A 22274-nucleotide genomic window follows, 5' to 3' on the forward strand; every position below is an offset into this window, starting at 1 on the left:
AAAAGTAAATGTAGCTGATGTTTTAATGAGCTAATACTTCATTTTTTCTACTTATGTGTGTTATTTCAAGAACATTTGCGGTACAAATAATCACCTAGTAACTATAAATTATGAACTAACTTCTTTATTCATTCTGGTCTCCTTAAAACTGCTCATTTTGTCGTCAATGATTCACTTTTCTTCTGAAATAACAAACACATTTTGGTCATTTTCTACAAAGTAATATTAATCTTACCAACGGAAATTAAGCTAATATTTATGCATAAATTGCATTTTCCATTTATGAGCACCTTGGACACGAAAAGTTTGCTCTTAATTGCTTATTTGCGTGTTATCTAAATTCGTGTAGGATTTTATACTTTGCATAACGAAAAAAAATCAATCTTTGGTATAAATTTTATTTCCTGTTCATTATTTTTTGAGAACTAGTTTGCCATCGAAGAACATCTCCAACCAAATATTCATTTTAATGCTTTCCGAATTCCTTTCTGCAAAAAAGTGTACAAACAAATGAACTTTTTTGCCTCAAGGGTTTTCTTTTATTTCGTGTAGTTACAATTCCGTTTTTAGCTTTGTTTTGTTTTTTATCCATTAAGACTAAACAATTATTTTTACTCAACTTAGCTTAAAAAAATCGTAAAACTACTTCCAATTGATATAATTTGTAGTTGAATATTTTTTTATTTTATTTAAATGCTTCTGGCACTTTATTCAACTATGCAATATGCTCATACTTAAATTTAAAAAATATACTTAGTGCCTTCACCTTATGTTTAAAAGAAAATAACTTAGAATACAGATTAATTTTAATTGTGTATTTTTATGGTTGTATTACTACAAAGTTTCAACTTGGTCTAGTTTCACGCAATTAATATTATGAAACCTAAAAAAAATTAACAACGAAGTTTTAACCGTATGTTATTAATTATTGTGGTTTTTAAAATCAATCTTTTTCAATCTTCATTCATGTTGTTAAATTTGCAAAGTATGAGAAAAACTACTTTTTTCATTGTGTTTTGCACCAACGCTGAATCATATTTGCAAATACCGAGTTCAAAAAAGTTAAATAAATTTCAAAATTAAGATTCTCGAGGAGTTATAATTGTACTAATATTCTATCTTTGTTCAAAATCTACATTCAAGCAAAGTACGTATTCGATCAACATGTTTGTCAACAGCTTTTGTCCAGCCTTTTTTAACCGAGTTCCACGCCTCATATTAAAGTAAATCTTGCTCACACCTAACATTTAAATGTATTAAACTTTATCTAAATAGCACGGAAAAACGCAAATGAGGATAAAAATTTTGAAGTCAATAATTTTTTGCTGTTAATATATACTCATTTTATAATACAAAGTCTCAGTTTGTTTCTATGAAACAAATTTTTGACTATTTGGCCCCAAATTTGAAACAACTGTCCTTAATGCTGAATGAACATGATCGGCAGTAGTAATAGAGAATAGCAACTTTTTTTCTTCCCTAGACTTTATGAAAAGATAATTTTATATATATAGAATTTTGTTTGAAGTTTTGGATGAGAAACGTGATACAGAAAAGTAAACCGTAGTGTTATAGACAGAGTCAAACGTTAAAGTCACAAATGTGCTAACTCTATAGTTAAATAATGTTTCGAAACGAAATACTTAAGTTACAAATATTGCTTATGATGTAAAAAGCATATGTAACGTTTATTAGTCAATAAATACCCTTAGTAAAGACATTTTAACTGCTATTTTCGATTTCAAAAAGTTCTACACTAGAAATTCTGAATAGTAGCAACTGGCTGCCAGAGTGACAAAAAATGGTAGCTACTTTTGACTTTTGATAGACATTTAAAATATATATGTTCGGCGCCAAAAATAAATAACCTTTAGGGTAGTGTAATTCCGAATTACTTTGCCAAAATGGAGTCGACTGGTGTGCTGAACGTCTCAGGAGTGAAAGCGTGTGGTCGTAACATGATATACGATATGGCTTTCAACAAATAAAGAAACACATGGTCGCCACTTTTGGCGATAAGAAGTTGACTTTTTGTAGTAACTTTGTATGAAATAGTCACCCGTTGATAAATGGCGACCGCGAATCTAGAACTTTCGACTAAAAATTTCAAAGTTAATCTCTTTGTAGGTTGGTTCAAAAAGAATGGAAGGGTTTCAAACGTGTAAATTTCTAAAAGTTAATATAGTACAAAAATGAATATTTTTTAATCGCTCTAAAGATTTCATATGTGTCCTACTCCAGACGTCTGAACGACGTACTTCCGAGAAGCATGAAAGCAGTTGCAAAACAATTTCTGCATGGATGCAGTTGTTCAGTTCGTCATGGTTAGCAGGTAAGAGAGGTACGAACGCAGTTTCCTTTCATCACAGGAAAAAAAATCATGGTGCTCTAGGTCTGGTGACTTAGTGGGGGGCACTCATTAAAATGTTAAATCATCTCTCCTTTGTCAGATTGACTAAATAATAAGTAACTAGTGGGGCATTCACAAACAAGCAGAGACATCTAGCGGTAGCCAATTGAATCTTCACTTATTGCTCTTATATTCAAGATCCTCAAATTTATAGTCTTATGAAGCCTAACTAGGCTGTTCAAATATTAGGATTTTGAATATTAGACGATTGTTTCAAATGAAACGTACTTTTTAGAAAACACATTAGAGAGGATCATTTGCAACTTAAAAACATTTTATAATCTATTTATTGGTTTATTTGACTCCAGGTAATAGGCTCTGACTATATTGTTTTTTTTTTTTTCACAGGTCGTCATTGTGAAGTACAACTTGATCCTTGTGCATCAGATCCATGTGCTTACGGAGCCACTTGTTTGTCATTAACTGATAGTAAATTCTCTTGCATATGTCCAACAGGAAGCTCGGGAGAAGTGTGTGATCAAGGTACGTTTAATAACAGCTCAAATAATAAATATTTTGTGTGACTGCTTTTTTGTCAAAATCAATCAACATTTTCCCTCTAAATTTAACTAGTTGAAGTATTTGCAATCGAGGATGTCAAATTGGAAACATGGATTATGGTTATGATTTTTTAAACTTCTTTTGATCCTCTTTTCCTATTTCTATGTTCGATAAGATTGATTACTTTGTGTTTCAAAAGTTAATATCTTTGAAAAAATTTCAAGCTTTCTTCTTAAATTTTAATAGCATTAAATACCATTCTGAAAGAGCTAAATCGAAACACTTTGAAAATTATGCCACTAAGCCTAAAACAATGATAAAGGAAAACATTTTATGTGCAATGAAAAACTTGCAGAATTACACTATTAAATGGAAGTATACAATTAAACAATGTAAAATATGTATTGATACAATAAACTTAAAATCATTATACAAAATGCCCATAAATAATACTAGATGGAAATAAAAGAGGTGTTGAGCAGTAAAAGAGGTGTAAGCGAACGTTTTGCACGATACAGCAAATGATACTTGGGGGGGGGGGGGGGTTAATAAAAAGTCTCCTTTGCTTATTAATGTACAAAAAAAAATGAACTTGAATGTTATCCATGCATTTTTACATTTCTTTTAGTCATATAGATAAGCATTTCCGTAATCCGCGTTGGTAGATATGCGTCTATAGGTAAAATATTCTTTCAAAACGCTATGGCAAATTGCAACCAATTTATTTATTTATTTATTTATTTATTTTTTTGGAGTAAGTATGTCAAAAATAGTATTTGTGCTCATGTTAAATGCAAAATTTACAAAAAAAAGTTGCTTGTCAGAAATTCTATAAATTAGATGGAAGTTGTTTCATTTTGTGAACCCAGTTTGAAATCGATTGCCGCTATTTAAATTAGATACCGTCTTTTTAGTACCAAAAAATAAAACGGTAAGATCACTTGCATTTAAAATTAATGTTTGCATTTTGCTAGATAAAGATATTTAAACGTAGCAGTAGAAACAATTAGTAAGATCCTGATTGGTGTTTAAAGCAGTTTTTACCGATAGATAGCCTGCTCTTTGTAAATTATTTACGTAAAAAAATATTTTTTTTTCTAGTCGCGTCATACAGTGACGAGCCCGGTCTGACGCTAGATTTCAATGGTAACAGCTATCTTGAATTTCACACCCTAGCCAATGTAGCTCAGTCTTTGAAAATCGAGGTGTGGTTTTTAACAAGAGCTTTGAACGGACTTCTGCTATACAACGATCAAAGACCATCAGGGGCAGGAGATTTCGTTGCACTGACACTTCTGAATGGATTTCTTCACTTTTCATACAACCTTGGGAGTGGATCAGCGAATATTTCGTAAGTATATGGTACACGATTTCTTAAATGATGCTTTTTATGGATGTACTGCTCAAAAGAACTAACCATGTAATGAATAATAACATAATCTTTAAATTAAATAATGGCAGTACTTACGCCAGCAAAACAAGGACGGATACATTGGAGAGACGATGGGAGGAGATCGCCAATCCCGTGAGATACCCTGCACCTGTAATTTTAAAGAATTGAAGTTCTAAAACGCAAGTGTATCCTTTTTTTGATGATTTTAAGAAAATAAATGGGGTTCAAATATCCCTCCCGAAAGCTTTTCGGAATTGAAATTTCAAAAAGACAATTTTAGACAATCTTTGGCGTTGTTAGAAAGAGCCATTTGGAGACCTTTCCCGGGAATCTCGCAAAATTTAAATCTTAACCCCCTTGCGATTGGCCAGTCCCAGAATTACATGGTAAATGGAAGAGATATCTCGTCAAGAACTGCAAGGTGATAGACGCGATTGTAGTCATCTCATGCAGTGTTAGGTGAAAAAATGGGTTCAGTGAATTTCCTCCGGTATTTTTTCGAAACTGAAGTTTTAACCAACGCAGTTTTAGACGTCATTTCCCGACGTTAGAGGAGGGAGTGTAGAAACATCCCGCGTGCGCAGGATTATCAGGAAATTAAAGTTCTAAAACGGAATTTTAGAACACCGCTTTCAACGGAAAGGGTTAGGATTATGTTTAGGGAACTCCTTGGCTAAATTTCCATTTTAAATTGTTTTAACTAAAAATGCTGTGGCACCCCCCTCCAAACAGATGTAATTTGATACGCCCTCTCATTGAAACATTTCTGGATCCGCCCTTGCAGCAAAAGAGGTCCACACTATGGATAATGCAAAGCGCTCCTCTATTTTTGGGATTGACACTAAGAAAGGCATATGTAAAGTGCTACATTAATTGCCATTCATTTACGAATGATTTAAAAGTTGAGCTACATAACAATATGGAACTCAATTCCATTTACTATGAGTACCTGATTCGGGCGAAGCATTCGCGTTGAAAACTTATAGCCATACTTAAAAGTACCATGCAAAATCCCGCGTACTCTGTGGATTACTATAGTATTAATGTTTTATTTTCTGATTTTCAAAATCCAGCACAGAGTTTTTCTTCGATTTTCATGGAAATTCAGAGCAGAATTATGGGTAAATGAAGTTCTAATGCAACATTTTTTTGCCCCTTGGTTCGAACCCACAATTTTTGAATCGGTTGCATGACGCTCTAACAAACTGAACTAAGGGCAAGCGTCATAAAGCAATACGTAATAATAAACTGGATAAATCGGTTTTTCAGAAAAATTAACAAAACGTGAGTTGCTCATTTTTTACCGAAAACGGGAGCAAATCTCTTCAAAAAAAACACCTTCCTTTTGAAGCTCATTAAGGTATAAAGGAAGTTACGTCGTCTACACAAAAAATACCTTTGAGAAATAATATATTTATACCAGATAATTGTACGTAGCAAAAATACCCGGCGTTGCCTGGGTCTGTAATAATTATGAGAAACAATCGCTACTTTTATTCGTTCTCTGCTGTAACTGAAATAACTCAAAACACACCGCTTTGACGTGATTAAAAATAGAGCTTATTCCTTACCCATAAAAATAAAATGGCAATAAGTATGAAGAACAAAATAATACTCTTTTAGAAACGAAAAAACGATATTTAAGCATATACAAATTTGAGGAATTTCCAAAATATAAAATTAAACTTCACTTGTTAAAAAAGATTTAATCTTTTTTTTTTCTAAAACTTTTTCTATACTGCTATTGAAGTACAAACGTTTAAAAAGTGTCACTGTTAAAAATTCAGGAAGATTTTCTGGTAATAGTTACTGTAAAATGACAGACTAACGCATACCTGATTTTTACGGTAATTTATACCGGAGAAATAAGCGATCCCAGCGCCAATTGGTTGCTGCGGCCTACCGAGGACACCGTAAAATTTTACAGTAACATTTGATTTTTACGGTAATAGTTACTGGCAACATGGATGCCAGTAACAATTACCGTAAATTTTCAGGAAAATTTTTAACAGTGTAGCTGCCCGTAATCCCTCACTGCGATTTAAAATGTTATTAAATTTGCGTTAATCGTTTTGGGATACTTTAAATGAGGCTCCTCCTCCCTAGTTTGTAAAACTGTGTGTTACTAATTTTCATCGAAGAGATAGAGTCGCCAAATACAGAGATACTTCTGGTGATTATAAAATGATGCTACCCGAAATGTTTCCAATAAGCAGTAAAAATTTGGCAATTGTTTGAAATTGTGTGCAAAAACAAATTAATGGAAGTTTTTGTGCTGTTTATAGATTTGCTTAATTTAGTTGGCGAATTATTTTACGTGTTAACGAATTTAAAGAAAGAAATATTAAAGAACTGGCAATATTACATGGTTACATGGTGAAAATTGAGAAACAGTATTGCGTAGTCTTTTAGCTTCAAAAACAGCGACAGTTGAAAAAAATGCCAAATGCCTTAGCTATTGAAATGATTCCATAAAATAAGTTTGGCTAGATTCCTGCTAATCGATTAAATACCCAGTCACCACAAATAAATTTAAAAAAAAACAATTAATTGCCTCAAAGTTGCATTAAAATGGAAAATAATCAGCCAAATCCATGTATTATTTGCCAATCTTGTGCAAAAATCTTACTTTAAGATTTGACTTGAGAAAAGCAAAGATAGTCAACAATACAACAATAGTCGCTATCGACAGGGAGTTGAGATGATACACTAAATATTGTATTGAGTTGAGGAAAGCCTTCGAACATGGAACTAAACAGCTCATAACTCGTTTTTTACTCTACTTAGAAATTTCGAACAGGTGCCATCTTCAGCAGAAAAATCAGAGCTTTCGATGGACATATAATGTGCAAGTATTTTTTTATATATTAGATAATTTATACAAAAATTGTGTTTTATTGCCCCCCATAACAGGACGAAAACTACCCTATGTGTTATTCTGATGCATAAGCTATATTATTGTAAAGTTTCATCAAAATCCATTCAGTAGTTTTTGCGTGAAAGAGTAACAAACATCCATACATCCACACAGACAAACTTTCGCATATATAATAGTAGTAAGATGATTCAGTGACATTAAAGGATCATTCCAGGAAAGTGACTGACTTTTAGCGAGAAACTTTCCCAGTTCTGCCAAATATGTAACTGACAGAGTCCAGGCATATCAGCAGCCTGAAATTTTGCTGGAACGTCTCTCTCTCTCTTTTTTTTTTAGTGAACAATTCTTAAATCTGTTCCCAAATATGAAAAAAAAAAAAAAAAAACTTATAATTTCATTCCCTTATTCGGAAGTATGTTTTGTTAAAAAATTAATTTTGTATATTGTAAATGAATGCATTTATTAAATTTAATCAGATATAGTAGCCTGAAAATAGTTATGACAAGTAAAGTGTTTTCTACCACGGCATAATTTCTACCATGGTTGGGGATGCATTTTCGCAACTTCTTTGGATTAAATCATATAAATGTTTAGAGTACGAACTAAATGTTCGATCGTGAAAAACTTCTGTAAACATGTTATTTAACAATGCTATTATTTTCATTGTTTTAATTTTTATTTTTCATTATATTCTTGCTGCAGTGATATGGAAGTCCTCAGGTAATATATCCATGATACTTTTATTAATAATAAAGCGTGCATTTTAACACTTATTTTTTAGAAATTAAATTAGTAGAGTAATGTCACGTAATATGACTGTACTTCCTAATATCGGGGATTTTTTTTTTAAATCTAATATATGCATTCAGCATCAAAAATAATTGTCGAACTAGTTTTCTAAGAGTAACAGAGATCTGAGCTGCAGTTGTTGAGCTTACCATTGTCACAATGATTTTTAAATAACTGGAATCTTCCGAAATGATTAAATTACGTTTTGAAACTGTCGTGATCTTAAAAAAAAGTTGTGTTTAAAAGCGCATTTTTTTTCTTTTCGAAAGAAAATAAGAACAAAAAGGAAACACTGAAAGATACTTTAATGTTAAAAAAAAAAAAAAAAACTTTGTACAGAAAAAGCTGAAGTACAATATAATACATTAAATAAAAAATTATCAAGTCGGCTTTGAGCTAAATAGTATTGAAATGAAAAACCAACGTTTTTATATCATAAAATAGTAGTTGTTCTTTTTTAGGAGTCTTGAACCTCTTACGTTAGGGGTGTGGCATTCTGTCAGGGTTTTTCGCATGAAGCGAAGTGGAACCCTACAGATTGACAATGGTCCTTTAATTACTGGTGAATCTAAGGTAAATATCAATTTACTTAATTTTAAATATTCATGTTTTCTGCTTTTAAAGACAAATAATATCATAAGTGTTTTTACTGGAATTATTTCAGGCTTCACTCTCTGAATTAAATCTCGGACAACCATTTTATGTTGGAGGCGTCCCAGATTTCCCATCTCTGAAGAACGTCTTAATTGTACAGTCAGGTCTGGATGGAGCTGTGCAGAAGCTGATTGTTAATGACGAGGTATGGGATGATTTGTTACCACGGGCTGTTCGTCAACGGAATATCGAAAGGTACATTGGACCCCCGTGCCTCCCAGAACTTTGCCAAAACGGTGCTCGATGCATTTCTCAGCTGAATGATTTTACTTGCCAGTGTGTTGATGAATACGTTGGCAAGTACTGCAATCAAAGTGAGTAGTTCTGCCTGGTTTTCTTATGTTCTATTAATTGCATTCCATGACTTCGTTTGAATAAGCCAACTGGTGAATATAGGCTCAACAGGCACTAACAAGAAGAATTCTAATAGATCCAATCGCACCTGATTCTGTTGTAATAATTTCACTCATTGATAAATTCGTCTTTCTTAGAGTAACTACTACATATTAAGACTAGTGATAAGACCACATGGTACTTTTGGGTAATCAAAAGTTATCAGCTTAAATAAAAGTTCAGAAGGAGTGTTTTTGAACATTCTTCTGCTAAAAAAACATTGGTTTAAATCACAAGAAGCAGCCTGTGCTGACCCCCCCCCCCCCCATCCATAGTCTGTTGGAGGTTCAACAAATCAAATAATAACCAACTAAACTTAAAGGAACTTCCCAAATTTTCATTTTAAAGTCCGCGTTAAGTACTTATTTAATAGTTAAGTGATTAGCCTCATAAAATATGGGAGAAAAAAAATTTAAAATCTATTTTAAAGTCGTCGGTTTTTTTTTTTTTTTTCTTCTAATTTTGAAACTTTTGGTTCCTAAAAAACCTGACTTGAAAGATAAAAATGACGGTCTGTCTCCGAATTAGATCTAAAAACACAAAAAAAAAAAAAAAAAAAAAAAAAAAAATCCAAAAGTTAGTACACGTGAAAAAACTAAGTTGCAGTCTATAAATTAAAGATGCTTAGAACGAGTTCTTTTTTTTTCTTTTTAGGAGTTACATTGTTTTTGTTATTGAGTAAGAGAAAAATGATGGTAAAATTTTACTTAAACTATAAGTAAAATTTGAAAAATCTGTTCAGACAGTGCGTGAAATGTATATGATGTTTTTCAGCTACAGATTTGGTGATGAATGACAACACCGTGGATCATCCTGTTGCATTTGATGGATCTACATTTTTACAGTACTCAGAAGGCAGCAAAGGAATGAAGTAAAGTGTTTTGAACTTTCAGATAAACTTCTTCAACCTTTAACTCAAGAAATAAAATATGTTTTTAGTTCTGATAACAAGCAGAATTAAAATATTTTCTCATATTTTTAATGTGTGAGTTGTGCGTTTGAACAATAAATTTACATTACCGTGAAGATGTGAACAAAAGTTCACGTAGACAGTAAAACCATAAAAGTTTGTTTTAAAACATTCAGTTGTGTTATAAATTAGACACCTTAAAACAACAGTAAACAAAATAAAGGGAAATTTTGGCAATATCTGAATATTTTCCTCATATTACTTTGATGAAAATTGTGATGCTTGTCATTGTTGTTTCTTGGATGAATCACTGTTGTTTCTTGGATGTATTTAAAACAGCCTTTGTTACAAAAGCTATTTGTGATGGCCATTTTTTTTCTGCTGCTTTGTTTTGTACTACGTCATCAGTTCCTAACCAGGTATTAAAAGGGTTTTCGAAAATAGTATTGTAATGGTGAAAAGTTTACATGCTAGTTTCAGATGAAGTTCAAGCGTTTTTTGCTATCATTTATTCATTTGTTTCTTGCATATTCGATACTTTTGTTAGCATACTTTCTGACCTATTTCAAATCCTTTTCAAGAAGGTATACATTTAGAGGTTCTAATTTTATTGTTAGAAAAAAGATCAGTCATTTAATCTGAGAAACATTTCTGTAAAGGGTATTTTTAAAGATGATTCTTTGATTTTTAATTCTGCCTTTGGATTTACAGGTAAATGAACTTTGTGTCAGAAAAGGACATTTTAAATTTTATTATTCTTTTGGACAACGTTTGTATGTGAAACAGAATTTTTAAAATATACATAAACAAATAAAATACTAAACTTAGTGAAGGACCGAAGTGGTATTTGAAACAAACTTCTTTTTTTCAAAGTTTAGAGTGAAGCTTAACAAAGTATAACCAGTTCGTTTGTTTTTGTTAAGTTCGTTTTGAACGCTATTTTAGTTAGCAGCAATTCGTGTACTTCTATATTTTGCAATTATGTTTTCGCTCTTGTTATGAACTACTTCGAAAGAGCAGCATCAAACTATAAAAATTCTCCGAAATTTTATTGTGTGTGTTGATTTTTCTTTCTTTTTGCTTGGTGCTTAATATTTACTGCAAAAGGGGTTCGCCAGATTCTTTCTGATGCTAGAAAGGGGTCGCAAGAAAAAAAGGTTAGGAACCGCTGTACTACGTTTCTGTTGCACGATTGTGTGTCTCAGGGTGCCCGGATCTTAAGACTTTGGGAGGGCGGTATTTCAAATGGTACTCCAAATTTTTGCTGAATGATGATAGTTTTTCAGAATGGAACTCCAAATTTGGACAAATAAGGATAATTTTGCAGAATAGAAATCCAAATGTTTCCTAACGCTGATAATTTTGCCCAATCGTCAGACAAAATTTGCTGAGTAAGGGTTTTTTGGAAGAATTTTTAAAAGGTCACGGTGACCGTCCTTTATCTCTCATCTGGCACCCCTGCATCTAATGCATGTTTAAATCATGATAGGTCAGCCTAAAACTCCTTTTTTAATCCTCTTACGAATATGAGCTGATCTACAGCAATTAGCGTCTGAGTATAATGTGGACGGAAGTTTTTAACGCGAACGTGAAATTCATTAATCTTCACTCTATTTGGGAAGGGCAGAAGAGGATGTTAGTAATAAATTCCAAGGTAATAATATGCACACGCAATCCAATTAACGCAAAACGCTTTGAAAAATAGCGTTTCAAATGAATCGTTTCGCCTTATACGAACTAACTCTCAATCTTAAAGATTTCTTTCTGCAGCATGTATACTTATAAAAAAAGGATTTTGATAATACTTCAACATTCATAAAATTTAATAATGCGTTCATTCTCACATCTTCATCAACAGAAATTTTCTTTTTTTTAGATCTTTTTTCTTGTAAGAGTAAACTAGTACATTCTTAACTGAATCTTTTTCTGCTACTAGATTCATTAAAACAGTTAACAGTAGGTCGAAAATAATCAATCATTTTTTTTAAGAGAAAAGTATTCTTTGAGCTATATTTTGTACTTATGATGTTAGATATACAGTTTGGGACTCGTGCAAACAGGGCTGCGGAGTCGGAGATGAAAATTCGGAGTCGGGTTGTTAAAGGTTGAGCCGGGAGTTGAATATTTAAAATTTCAAGAGTCGGAGTCGGTCAAGTCTGCAGTTCTGTCAGTGCTAGCGCAGTCGAAGTGGTTTTTGTGAAAAAGAGTTGGAGTCGGAAGCTCTAAAATTCTCGAAATCGGAGTTGGTCATTTTCCCTCCGACTCCGCAGCCCTGCGTGCAGACACGGATAGTGAGAAAAATTTACATTTAGTAAAGGCCTTAATATTCAGGTGCGAATCCAGAAGGTGGGTCATAGGTGTTATGACTCTCCTTAACTCAGTTAAAAACAGCTTAAAATTGCTTTTCACGTCACAAAATTACAATAGCAGAACCCCTCACCACTACCGCAGCCAGAAATACCTTCTGGAAGGTTTTTTTGATCAAAAATACCTTCAGGAGGGGGTGTTTGATGGATAATACCTTCTGGAGTTTTTTTTTTTTTTTTTTTGATGAAACTTACCTTCTAAATGGGGTTATCTTCTGAAGAGTTTTTTCCTTAATTAAAGCATCCCTTTCATATGCATAAACTACCGTATAAGAATTTGCATTTATGTTAGAACCAATGGCTCTGGGGGGTGTCCCCCCTTCGCTGAGCCACTACCCCTCACTGCCAGTTCTGTACCCAAAATATTTATATCAATGATAACCTTCCCCATCCTTCCTTATTTTTGTGCTCATATCGTCTGACTAATGAAAAGAAAAGTTTAGCTTCCAGTTACAGGCGGAAACGGACGCGTCTATTACTTTGCATGGATGCCAGTTTGTCTTTGCAAATAAGTGTCGGCCTCTGAATTAAGCAAAATCACATTGAAATGAACGAATAACGTGCATCCATTTTTTCCCTTTTCCCCCTCATTGAGATAGAATAGTCCTAACTGGCTGCTTGCCACGTGAAATGTGATCATACAGTATTTCAACAATGACCATCTCTATAAAGAGAAGCTGGATCATCCCTTGATAATATTAGATTTAAGTTGATGAAAGAAAAAAAAGCGTGAGAGAAAGCTCACACAAAGATTGATGTTCTAGTCTTCACTGGTAATAAATTTTATAGGTGGTTATTATTAATTTTTATTGTGTGTGTTTTTTTTTTTTTTTTGTTAAAAAGTTAAATTCTTCACAAACTATCCCTGTTGGGATTTATGGTTTAACTTTCTCAATGAATCAATACTTATAATTTTATTTCTTTTGATTAATGTATAAATTTATTTATTTATTTTTTGTATGTACAGGTTGAAACGAGCAAAGGAAAATCATATAATACTGACTTTTCGTACAACGCATACATATGGTTTGTTGCTTTGGATGAATAAAGGGACCAACATGAAAGGCGATTATTTAGCGATTGCTATAGTCAATGGTCACGTGCAACTGAGCTTCAATTTGGGAAAAGAAGAGGTTCCGCTAATCATGGAAAATTTCGTACCAGCAAACGATAATAACTGGCATACTGTAGTATTCAAAAGGTAACAAGAATATTTAAAATCTGGTTTTAAAACTTTTTTTTTTAATTTTGTTTATTTATTTTTCTTTTTTTTTTTGAGTAATGAATATATATATATATATGCTCTTGACGCAAAATAGATTTTTTAAGTAATTAAAATACTGCATCGACATGAAATTGATGAACAAAATAGTAAATAACAAAATAGACGGTAAGTACAGTAATGAACAAAATAGTAAATACATACGACGCATTTTGGATTTTTTTCCCATACAATTAGAAATTCATCATGATCAAGTTAAATCTATAGATTTGAACAAGTTTTCTTTACTAACACAGAATTATTGTGACATAAATTTGGAACATTTGACTGTCATAAGTACGTTAAATTTTACATCATGCTCTCATAAGAGCAGTGAAAACTTATACAAAATAATTAATATTTTAAACCTTAAAAATTAAAAATGGAAACTAAATAGCTTCATATTTTTTAATATTGAATACATTAAAAAAAAAATTCCAATTAAACTATATGAAAAATGCTGACATGCATTTAACTAATGAAAGCACTTATCTAATAATGCTAAGGAAAACATCTTCTAATTAAAATCCATAATGGTCTCTCATTAAATGACAAAAATATAATTAGGAAAAAATTCAACCCAGATTTCTGTTTATTGTAAAAGCAATAACAGCTAGCGAAATTTTTTCAATTATATATATTTTTTGTGTTTGCTTAGCAAACAATTATTATGTATTTCCTTAATTATACTAAGTTAATTGTCAACATTCCGAATTACAGAAATTAGGAAAAATGTTTTAATGATTTTCATTTACATTTAGGTAGATTGATTTTATTCATAATTACTTTGTATCGTTATGTTTATAAATTATAGTAGGGTAGACCAGGGCACGTTTACGCAATTTTTTCAATGAAATTTCTAAATTTTATGTTTTAACCATAGACCAATAATAAGAGTAGACCGAGCTATGGCAACCCTTTTGCTGCTCATAAACCAAACCATGTGACTGGTGGATATCCTAGCAACAGCGGGCGTTAATCGTAGCAGACGATCAACGCCAGCGCGAAATAAAATAAATAGAATTGATGGAACACGGAAGAATAATCTTTTATGGAGTCCGATTTGTAAATTTGTTATTCTAAGTTGTAAATATTTTGTTAATATAGTGAGTTTTTCGTTTAGATAGTATTGTGCATTTTCTTTAGTCAATTTCAATAACTCTCTATGCAATAAAAGATGCAAGCGACCAAGAAGAATCAGCAAACGGTAAGATTTTTACCTACAGTTTCAATTTAAGATACCGATTAGTACATTTTTGCGTTAACGCAAAACGTTTACACCATTTCGTTCACGCCAGCGCTGACAGCTCCAAATGAAATAAAAGTTACCGAAAACTGATCAAAAACTATTACTAATGTCAAAATAATGCATAACTAAAAGAAAAACAGTTCAATCTCTGCACCTGGAAGTTTTTTTTAATGAAAATACATTGTCTTAAAATACATGTCGAGTGCCAAACTATAGATATTGCTGCCATCTAGCAATCATGCTGCCAAAGTCTTCGCCAAGCCCTTCCACTAGTCACATGATACATCTATGAACCAATTTTCTTCATCAGCAAGAATGAGAAAGCTCGGTCTACTCTTATTATTAGTCTATGGTTTTAACTTAGGAAATTTTAGACATTGTGGTTTTATGAAGCAGTTAATGGAGTCAAAATTGGTATATTCAGCTGTTTCTCAGTTTGTGTTTTCAACCGTTAAAAAAATTATTTTTGAGTCCAGTCGGTTGCGTAAACTTGCCCCGTACACGAGACACTTTTACGCATAATTATTTTGACACCTGATGTGGTTATGTTAGTGTTTTGAACACAATGTCTTACCATCGCTAAAATAAAGCATTTTTTACAGACTTAATAGTGTATAAAGTAAAAACTGAACGGGCATGAAGGCAGCACTAAATGATTATAAACTATAAGATACGAATATTTAACTCAATTAAAAGTTAAACGGTGATTTTCAAAACTAATTAGCCTGAAAATACTAAAAGGTTTTGAGACACTAGGGAGAGAAAAAAGCGCCAGGGCACGGTTAGAAGTAAGACACAGTAAGAAAGTGTGTAAAGGTGCTCCGACGTCAACGCGTACTTATCCCGTCGCCAAGTTGGGATTTATTTTTAACGTCCAAAAAAATTTAATAGCATTTCGGTTCATACAAATACAATTTTCAAACTAGTATGTTGTGGCCATCACGAAACTTTCTTCTATATTTTTCCTTTTTCTGATCCCTCCCCATGCTTGACGAAGAAGCAATATTCCTAACAAAAACAAAATTACACATGCAAAAACTTGACGACTATCCCAATGTCTGAATTATTGTAAAAGCAAAGCAAAGAGCGAAAATTGAAAGTTATTTTAAAAGCCTTGCTTGAATTAATTACAAATATTTTATTTATTAACAAACGTAAGATGGCAACAGTTAAAAATTTAAATCATTGAGATAATATTTCCGATCATTTCCATACAAAGCGAAAAAAAAATACTTAAACTTATTTAAATAAAGAAGAACTTTAGTTGAAATTTACTTTGAAGAGCCTTCGGCTAACCATTATGCTACTCCCGTTAGAGGAAGCCACATCTCTCGTACATCCACGCAACCATCTTCTGCGCCAAAATAAAGCCATGTCCCCAACCGGGGAACTTTCAACATACCACACCAGAGGATAAGGGGCAGGGCCCCAGGTGCCTCAAGCAACGAACTTATATTTCCGTGGCATTTCCATACAATTAAAATCACGAGAAATACGCAGACGAATATCCATTACGATTTATCTTTCTTATTGTTGCATTAATAAAGCTATTTTTATTCGCAAAAAAAAAAAAAAAATCAACACCTCTTGGAGCGATTGGCGTCAAAATTGAACCAAAGCCTGTTTACGTATGGATTCAAATATATTCCAAATTTCAATCAGAACGCAGCATTACTTCTTGAGATAGGGCACTCACAATGGAAAAAAAGAACGGGCGATTGTGCTACCCCCTTTTTAGCTGTTGACACCAAAATAAAATCTGCTCTTATACCCACTAAGGGCTACTTGTCAAAAACTTTTTGTTTGATTCCGTTCGTTATTTCTTGAGATACAACAGTCACAATTGACGACAAAAAACGTTCTATATCTCAACCCCCGTTTGAGCTACTGACAACAAAATTGAATCAGCACCTGCTCCTGTTAGGGGCAACATGTGGACCAAATTTTGTTTGATTCCGCCAGTTACTTCCTATTGAATAGCAAGCACGCGCAACTCAAAAAACGTCCAAGTGCTCCACCCCCCTTGGAGGAATTCGCGCCAAAAACCAATGGGCACAAGTTCACATAGGGGCACATATATGTGTACCAAATTTCGTTCAATTTAATGCGGTAGTTTTTGCTGTAGAGCGGCCACAAAAAACTGGTCACACACAGACGTGACACACATACACACATACACACACACATACACATATACACACAGACATTTTCCAAAAATAGTCGAAATGGACTCAGCACACCTCAAAACGTTCGAATCCGTCAAAATTCGAAATTCGAAAATTTGCACGAATCCAATACTTTCTTCGATATATTAGATATAGAAGAAAGTAAAAAGGATAAAATTATGCTAATTTTTATATATTTGTTCTTTCATGACTAAGTATTATTTAATCGCAATAAGTTTCAGAACGTTCAACTCAAAATTTGCTCGACTAGGTCGATAACAGATTATTCTTTCTGCATGCTACACCGAAACTCGACTGATGCTTAAAAACTTGTGAGGATATTTGCTAGAGAGCAGCATCAATCTGTTATGACTGTTGGTTCTCCAGTTATAATTCGTTTTGAAAAAAGAGCACTGCGTAAACGTGCCCCGGTCTACCCTACTAGTCCATGCTTCAGTTAATATGCTCACAAATATGAATAATCTGAAACAGCATGTTGTTCACAGATAAATTTTTAGTAGCTAAATTTAATTAAATTTGTAAAACTTTAAAATACTGTATCAATATGAAATTTTGAAGTATATAGGTACTTGAATACTTTTGTACATCTCTTTTATGTTGTCATTAAGCCTAAAAATGATCATATTTGCAAATGCTTTAAGCCTACAATTGTCTTCCTACGCGATTCGTTCTAACGCCATTTATAGTTTTTAAATACGCTGATCAATTTACAGAAAAATGAGTGTTGGCATTCAAAAATTTCTGAGTTATTTAACTGTAATCGTGAGCACTGCTTCGTTTACAAATATCACAACCTTGAACACATATCTTCAATTAAACATTCGCTAACACTTATTAATTTCAACACACTTGCAAACACAAATTTTACAATGTGTGTATTGATTTTTTTTACAAATATTTGTAGAAATTAGAAATTAATTGTACTGTAACTTCTGTCACATTTTTTTTTTTAGCTATTTTTTAATTTTTCGTGAAAGTATCACTTATATTCCCGAAGGTTTAGGCACTTTTTTCAAAAAAATCAATTTTGATCACATCTTTTTGGCTCATAACACGTTTTCCTTGACAAACTTTCAGAAAACTTGATAGAAAACAAGAGAATAAATGTACTAAAACTTAAAGGAATATATATATATTTAATTTAATGAAAAATTAACATTAAAAGCAATTATTTTTTTTACTGCGCATGCACAAAAGATAGCTATTTATAACATCCAAAATTTTGTAACCAAATGAATAATATACAGGAACATAAAAACATTCCAGTTATATATATTTAAAATTTAGAAATAGATCAGTGATTTAATGAGTCGCATTTCAATCATTTTCAAATGGAGACAAATGATGAGGAATCGTTCACAAATAATGTTTTCATCACGAATTATACTAAGCGACTGCAAATAATTGTTGCAAATTCGCGAACAATACCTCTAGTTGCAGTATATTCACTGCTTTCTACGAGGAAGACTTCGTGTAAACACGTTTTTATTCTTCCAATTTTTCGCCTGTCCCCTAAATGCATGGGTGGTTTAACTTTCACTGGAAAATGACAGCAAGAGCATACCTTTTGTGACAAAAGTTATAGCACAATTAGTCTCTTATCTCTCTAGAAATTTGTAAAAATGAATTTTTGCTAGTATTGCAATTGATGAGCGGTAGTGTAGTTAAAACTACAATACGCACACAAATGGTAAACGTTAACAATTATTTAATGCTGTCTTCCTGCGCGTTCAGCTTTTACTTTACACACTATTCACTCTGTAATAAATTTGCTTTCTTTTAACTATAGTAAGACATTACGTTCAAAACACTAACATAACCACGTTTGGTGTCAAAATAAATGTGCGTAAACGTTTCCTATGTCCGGGGCACGTTTACGCAACCGACTTGGACTCAAAAATATTTTTTTAATGGTTAAAAACGCAAACTGAGCAACAACTGAATATATCAATTTTGACTCCATTAACTGCTTCATAACACCACAATGTCAAAATTTTCCAAAGTTAAAACATCTGTAGGGCTTCATTATTAGGGAAGTTACTTTTGGACCGCCTTGCGTGTAGCCTGCAAAAGGTGTGCGATTGCACTGCGCTTGCAAGTGGCATTCCAAATCACTAAGCCTTGGATTTGCTTTGAAAGAAATAAGCGTTGCATGCGAATGCTCATATTTGAAAAATCGCTTGGTATTTTCCTAATGTGAATTCGCTATAACAATTCGTAATACTTACACCAGCGCAGTATCATCTCAAAACGCACTGTAACTGTATAAACTGCTTTTATAATAGAATGCAGTATTTAATTTTAAAAATACAGGGTGTCCGAAAATTCCTTGACACAATTAAAAAATTCATAGAAAACGAACAAATTGTCGCATGAATTTGCGGTGTGCACCATAATACTTCACAGGTTCAAGAGTTTTTATGAAATCGGAAAAAAAATGTAAAGGGGGAAAAAAGAAGAAAAAAGGCATTTCGCAGCCATGGTGTCAGTATATGCTATGCTTGTAATTCTTCGTTTAGAAATTTTCATTCCTTTTTGCGTTTTCCCATGTCAACAAAAACGATTCAAAAGTAACTTTTACTATTAAATCGTTTACGTTTTAAAAGTAAAAAAAAATTACGTTTAAATAACTTTTTTTCGATGTCATAAAAACTCTTGAACCTGTGAAGTATTATGGTGCAAACCGCAAATTCATACGACAATTTGTTGGTTTTCTATGATTTTTTTTAATGTGTCAAGGACTTTTCGGAGACCCTGTATTTTAAATGTTGATGGAATTACTTTTTACAGAAACAAAAGATTAGCACATCTCACAGTTGATGATAGTTCAACAACTTCCAGAACATCAGAACCAGGAGCTACAGAACTAAACACAGACGGCATTTTATGGATAGGTTAGTATGAAAAAAAATCAACACCGTTAATCTATTAAGTAGGCTTTAGTCAAGAAACATTTTGTTAATATTGTATCCCTAGTGTTACCACATTCTAATTTCAATGTTTCTCTCACGATTTACTGAAACTTTCAATTTGACAATACTATTTACCCTTTACTTAAAATACATCACCAGCTCAGTTATTATATCAGAGGATTGCAGTTTCGTGCTTTTTAGCCCGGAATAGGAATCACATGAGCTGGAGGCGAAAAACCTCTTTAGGGAGCTTAGAGAGCCAAACAAACTGGTAGCTAATGTAGAATTAGCACTCCAGGCTACTTCTACATTAGCTACCAATTGTTCGACTCTCTTGGCTCGCTTAAGAGGTTTATCGCCTCCAGCTCATGTGATCCCTATTCCAGGTTGACGAGTGCTAAAAAGCACGAAACTGCAGTCCTCGGATGGAATAACTGAGCTGGTGGTGTAGTTTAAGTATTTCTGCCTTAGCCCTGCCTTAGGGTGGTAACTTACTACGAAATAGCCCGTTGTTTGTTTTTAAGTAAAATTTCATAAAGAACACAAAAAGAACAAATAAGCCCCAACATGTCAGAAAGGTTCATTACACCAAGAAATTGGCAACGTTTTAGGCGAAAAGTTTTTATTTCCAGGACGCAAAATATAATTGAAAATGCACTTATATACCAATTTCATCATAGCATTAAAAACTTTAATATGCTACTGCTGCCCCACCACATTTAAGTTTCAACACACTTTAATGTCTTTCAAGTTAGTAATTTAAGTAAACTGATTTACATTGGTTACTTCTGTGTATTCTTCAGGATTTAAAACTTGAATGCAATTTCTTAGATTTTTGTTTTTGCTAAAAATCATTCAGAACATAGCTGGTGGGGGTACGTAGTATCTAAAGCCAAGATAACTTCACTTGCTTTTTGCCAGAAAGACCCGTTTGTTAGGGTAGCAGAAACAGCTTTTAAACTAGTGATCGGTCTGAGGATGCTAACGCATCGCGTCAACAGGAGGAAACTATATTCACCTAGTACGCTATTTTTACTGGTTGTGTCCAATAAATGTTTCTCATTGACTACCGTCCTGTTTTCCTTCATATCTTCTTGATTCTGCTACCACTTTTTCCTGACGTTTCTGGTTGTGGGTTTCCAAACAACACTCATTCTGGTTGTGAACATTTTTTGAAACTTTTTTTGACACTATGTGTGCTGGGCAATCGAAAAATGTGCAGTCGAACTTTGAAGGGGAGTAAAGGAGACGATAAAACGCAAAAATCGTATCGGAAAATATGGTCGTACATGCATTTCTAACCTGTTCTAAGCCCACAGAGGCAGAGACTGAAACATGAAAAACATGCAACGTATTTATAAAACAATGAAGATCTTACATAACATCAAAACTTTTAAGGAGATTTGATGCAATTGTGGAAATTTGCATCCAGCAGTCGTAATATGCGCGTCGTAAAGACAACGTAGCGATCGATAAAAGATTGTCAGTGGCTCGTCGCAGCGTTGTCCTTGTAACGCATGTTATACAGTTTAAAGACAAAAATTAGAACTTGTTTAAATTTCTCTTTAAAACTAAAATATTATTTACAATCTTTGTATGGTCAACTTGTAACCTATTTCTTTAGTTTCTGACTTCGTGCGCATGTAGCGCGTATCCTCTAATCTTCTTCAAAATTTTGCTACATATTTTCCGAAAGTCTTCCAGTTCATCTCGGCCATCAAAAACTGAGAAACTGCAAACGTGGTAGGTGCGGGGGGCTTCGAGGTGCAATGCATTCTATACAGTCTTACTCGTTTACAGTGAGTCCGTACATAGTGAATTTATGGCTATAAAATAAGAGTTTCAATTCTCCGTCCAGTGTCCCGAATTGTTTAATTTTAATAACAAAGTAACGGCTATAACGGAATTTTTGTTTGGTTCCGTCGACTTCACTTTCAACGGGTATGACTGCGTATAAGAGATAAATACGTATTAAATAATTTAATTTTAAAATTTTCATTGTCTTCAGGTGGTTCCTCTGCTGTGCCTTCTGGTTTTCCTGATGCTTATTATCAAGGTTTTATTGGTTGCATCTCATCAGTAGTCATTGACAGTGAACCCCTAAAACTTTCAGACGGTTACTTCAAATATTGCCAACCATCCTGACAGCCGTAAATCAACCTGTGCCTCTGACACCCACCTAAAAGTTTCAACTGTAGAAGAAAGTGTGGATAGATGTTACAAGAAACTTGCTGCACAGAGAGCGTCAACTTGAAGAATGTGCCGCCCAATGACACAGTGTCTCTGCTTCCAGGAACTTATTTATGTGTGTTTGTGTGATTGTCTATATGTGTGGATGTTTGTCTCATCGTGATAACATTTATTTAAAACAT

The 22274-nt window shown here is 33.1% G+C and overlaps 1 protein-coding gene across 1 annotated transcript in view; it reads left to right on the forward strand.

The window, feature by feature from the left end:
- Positions 1 to 22047, forward strand: part of LOC129225012 (agrin-like) — a 147471-nt gene extending 125424 nt beyond the window's left edge. The window contains exons 20-27 of the mRNA XM_054859559.1: positions 2759 to 2893; positions 4013 to 4262; positions 8433 to 8544; positions 8636 to 8939; positions 9793 to 9889; positions 13262 to 13495; positions 19781 to 19884; positions 21911 to 22047. Coding sequence (XP_054715534.1) covers positions 2759 to 2893; positions 4013 to 4262; positions 8433 to 8544; positions 8636 to 8939; positions 9793 to 9889; positions 13262 to 13495; positions 19781 to 19884; positions 21911 to 22047 — 1373 coding nt within the window. The remainder of the gene's footprint in view (positions 1 to 2758; positions 2894 to 4012; positions 4263 to 8432; positions 8545 to 8635; positions 8940 to 9792; positions 9890 to 13261; positions 13496 to 19780; positions 19885 to 21910) is intronic.
- The last annotated feature ends 227 nt before the right edge of the window (positions 22048 to 22274 follow it).

This window comes from Uloborus diversus, chromosome 6 (genome assembly GCF_026930045.1).
Source record: "Uloborus diversus isolate 005 chromosome 6, Udiv.v.3.1, whole genome shotgun sequence".
Taxonomy (NCBI): domain Eukaryota; kingdom Metazoa; phylum Arthropoda; class Arachnida; order Araneae; family Uloboridae; genus Uloborus; species Uloborus diversus.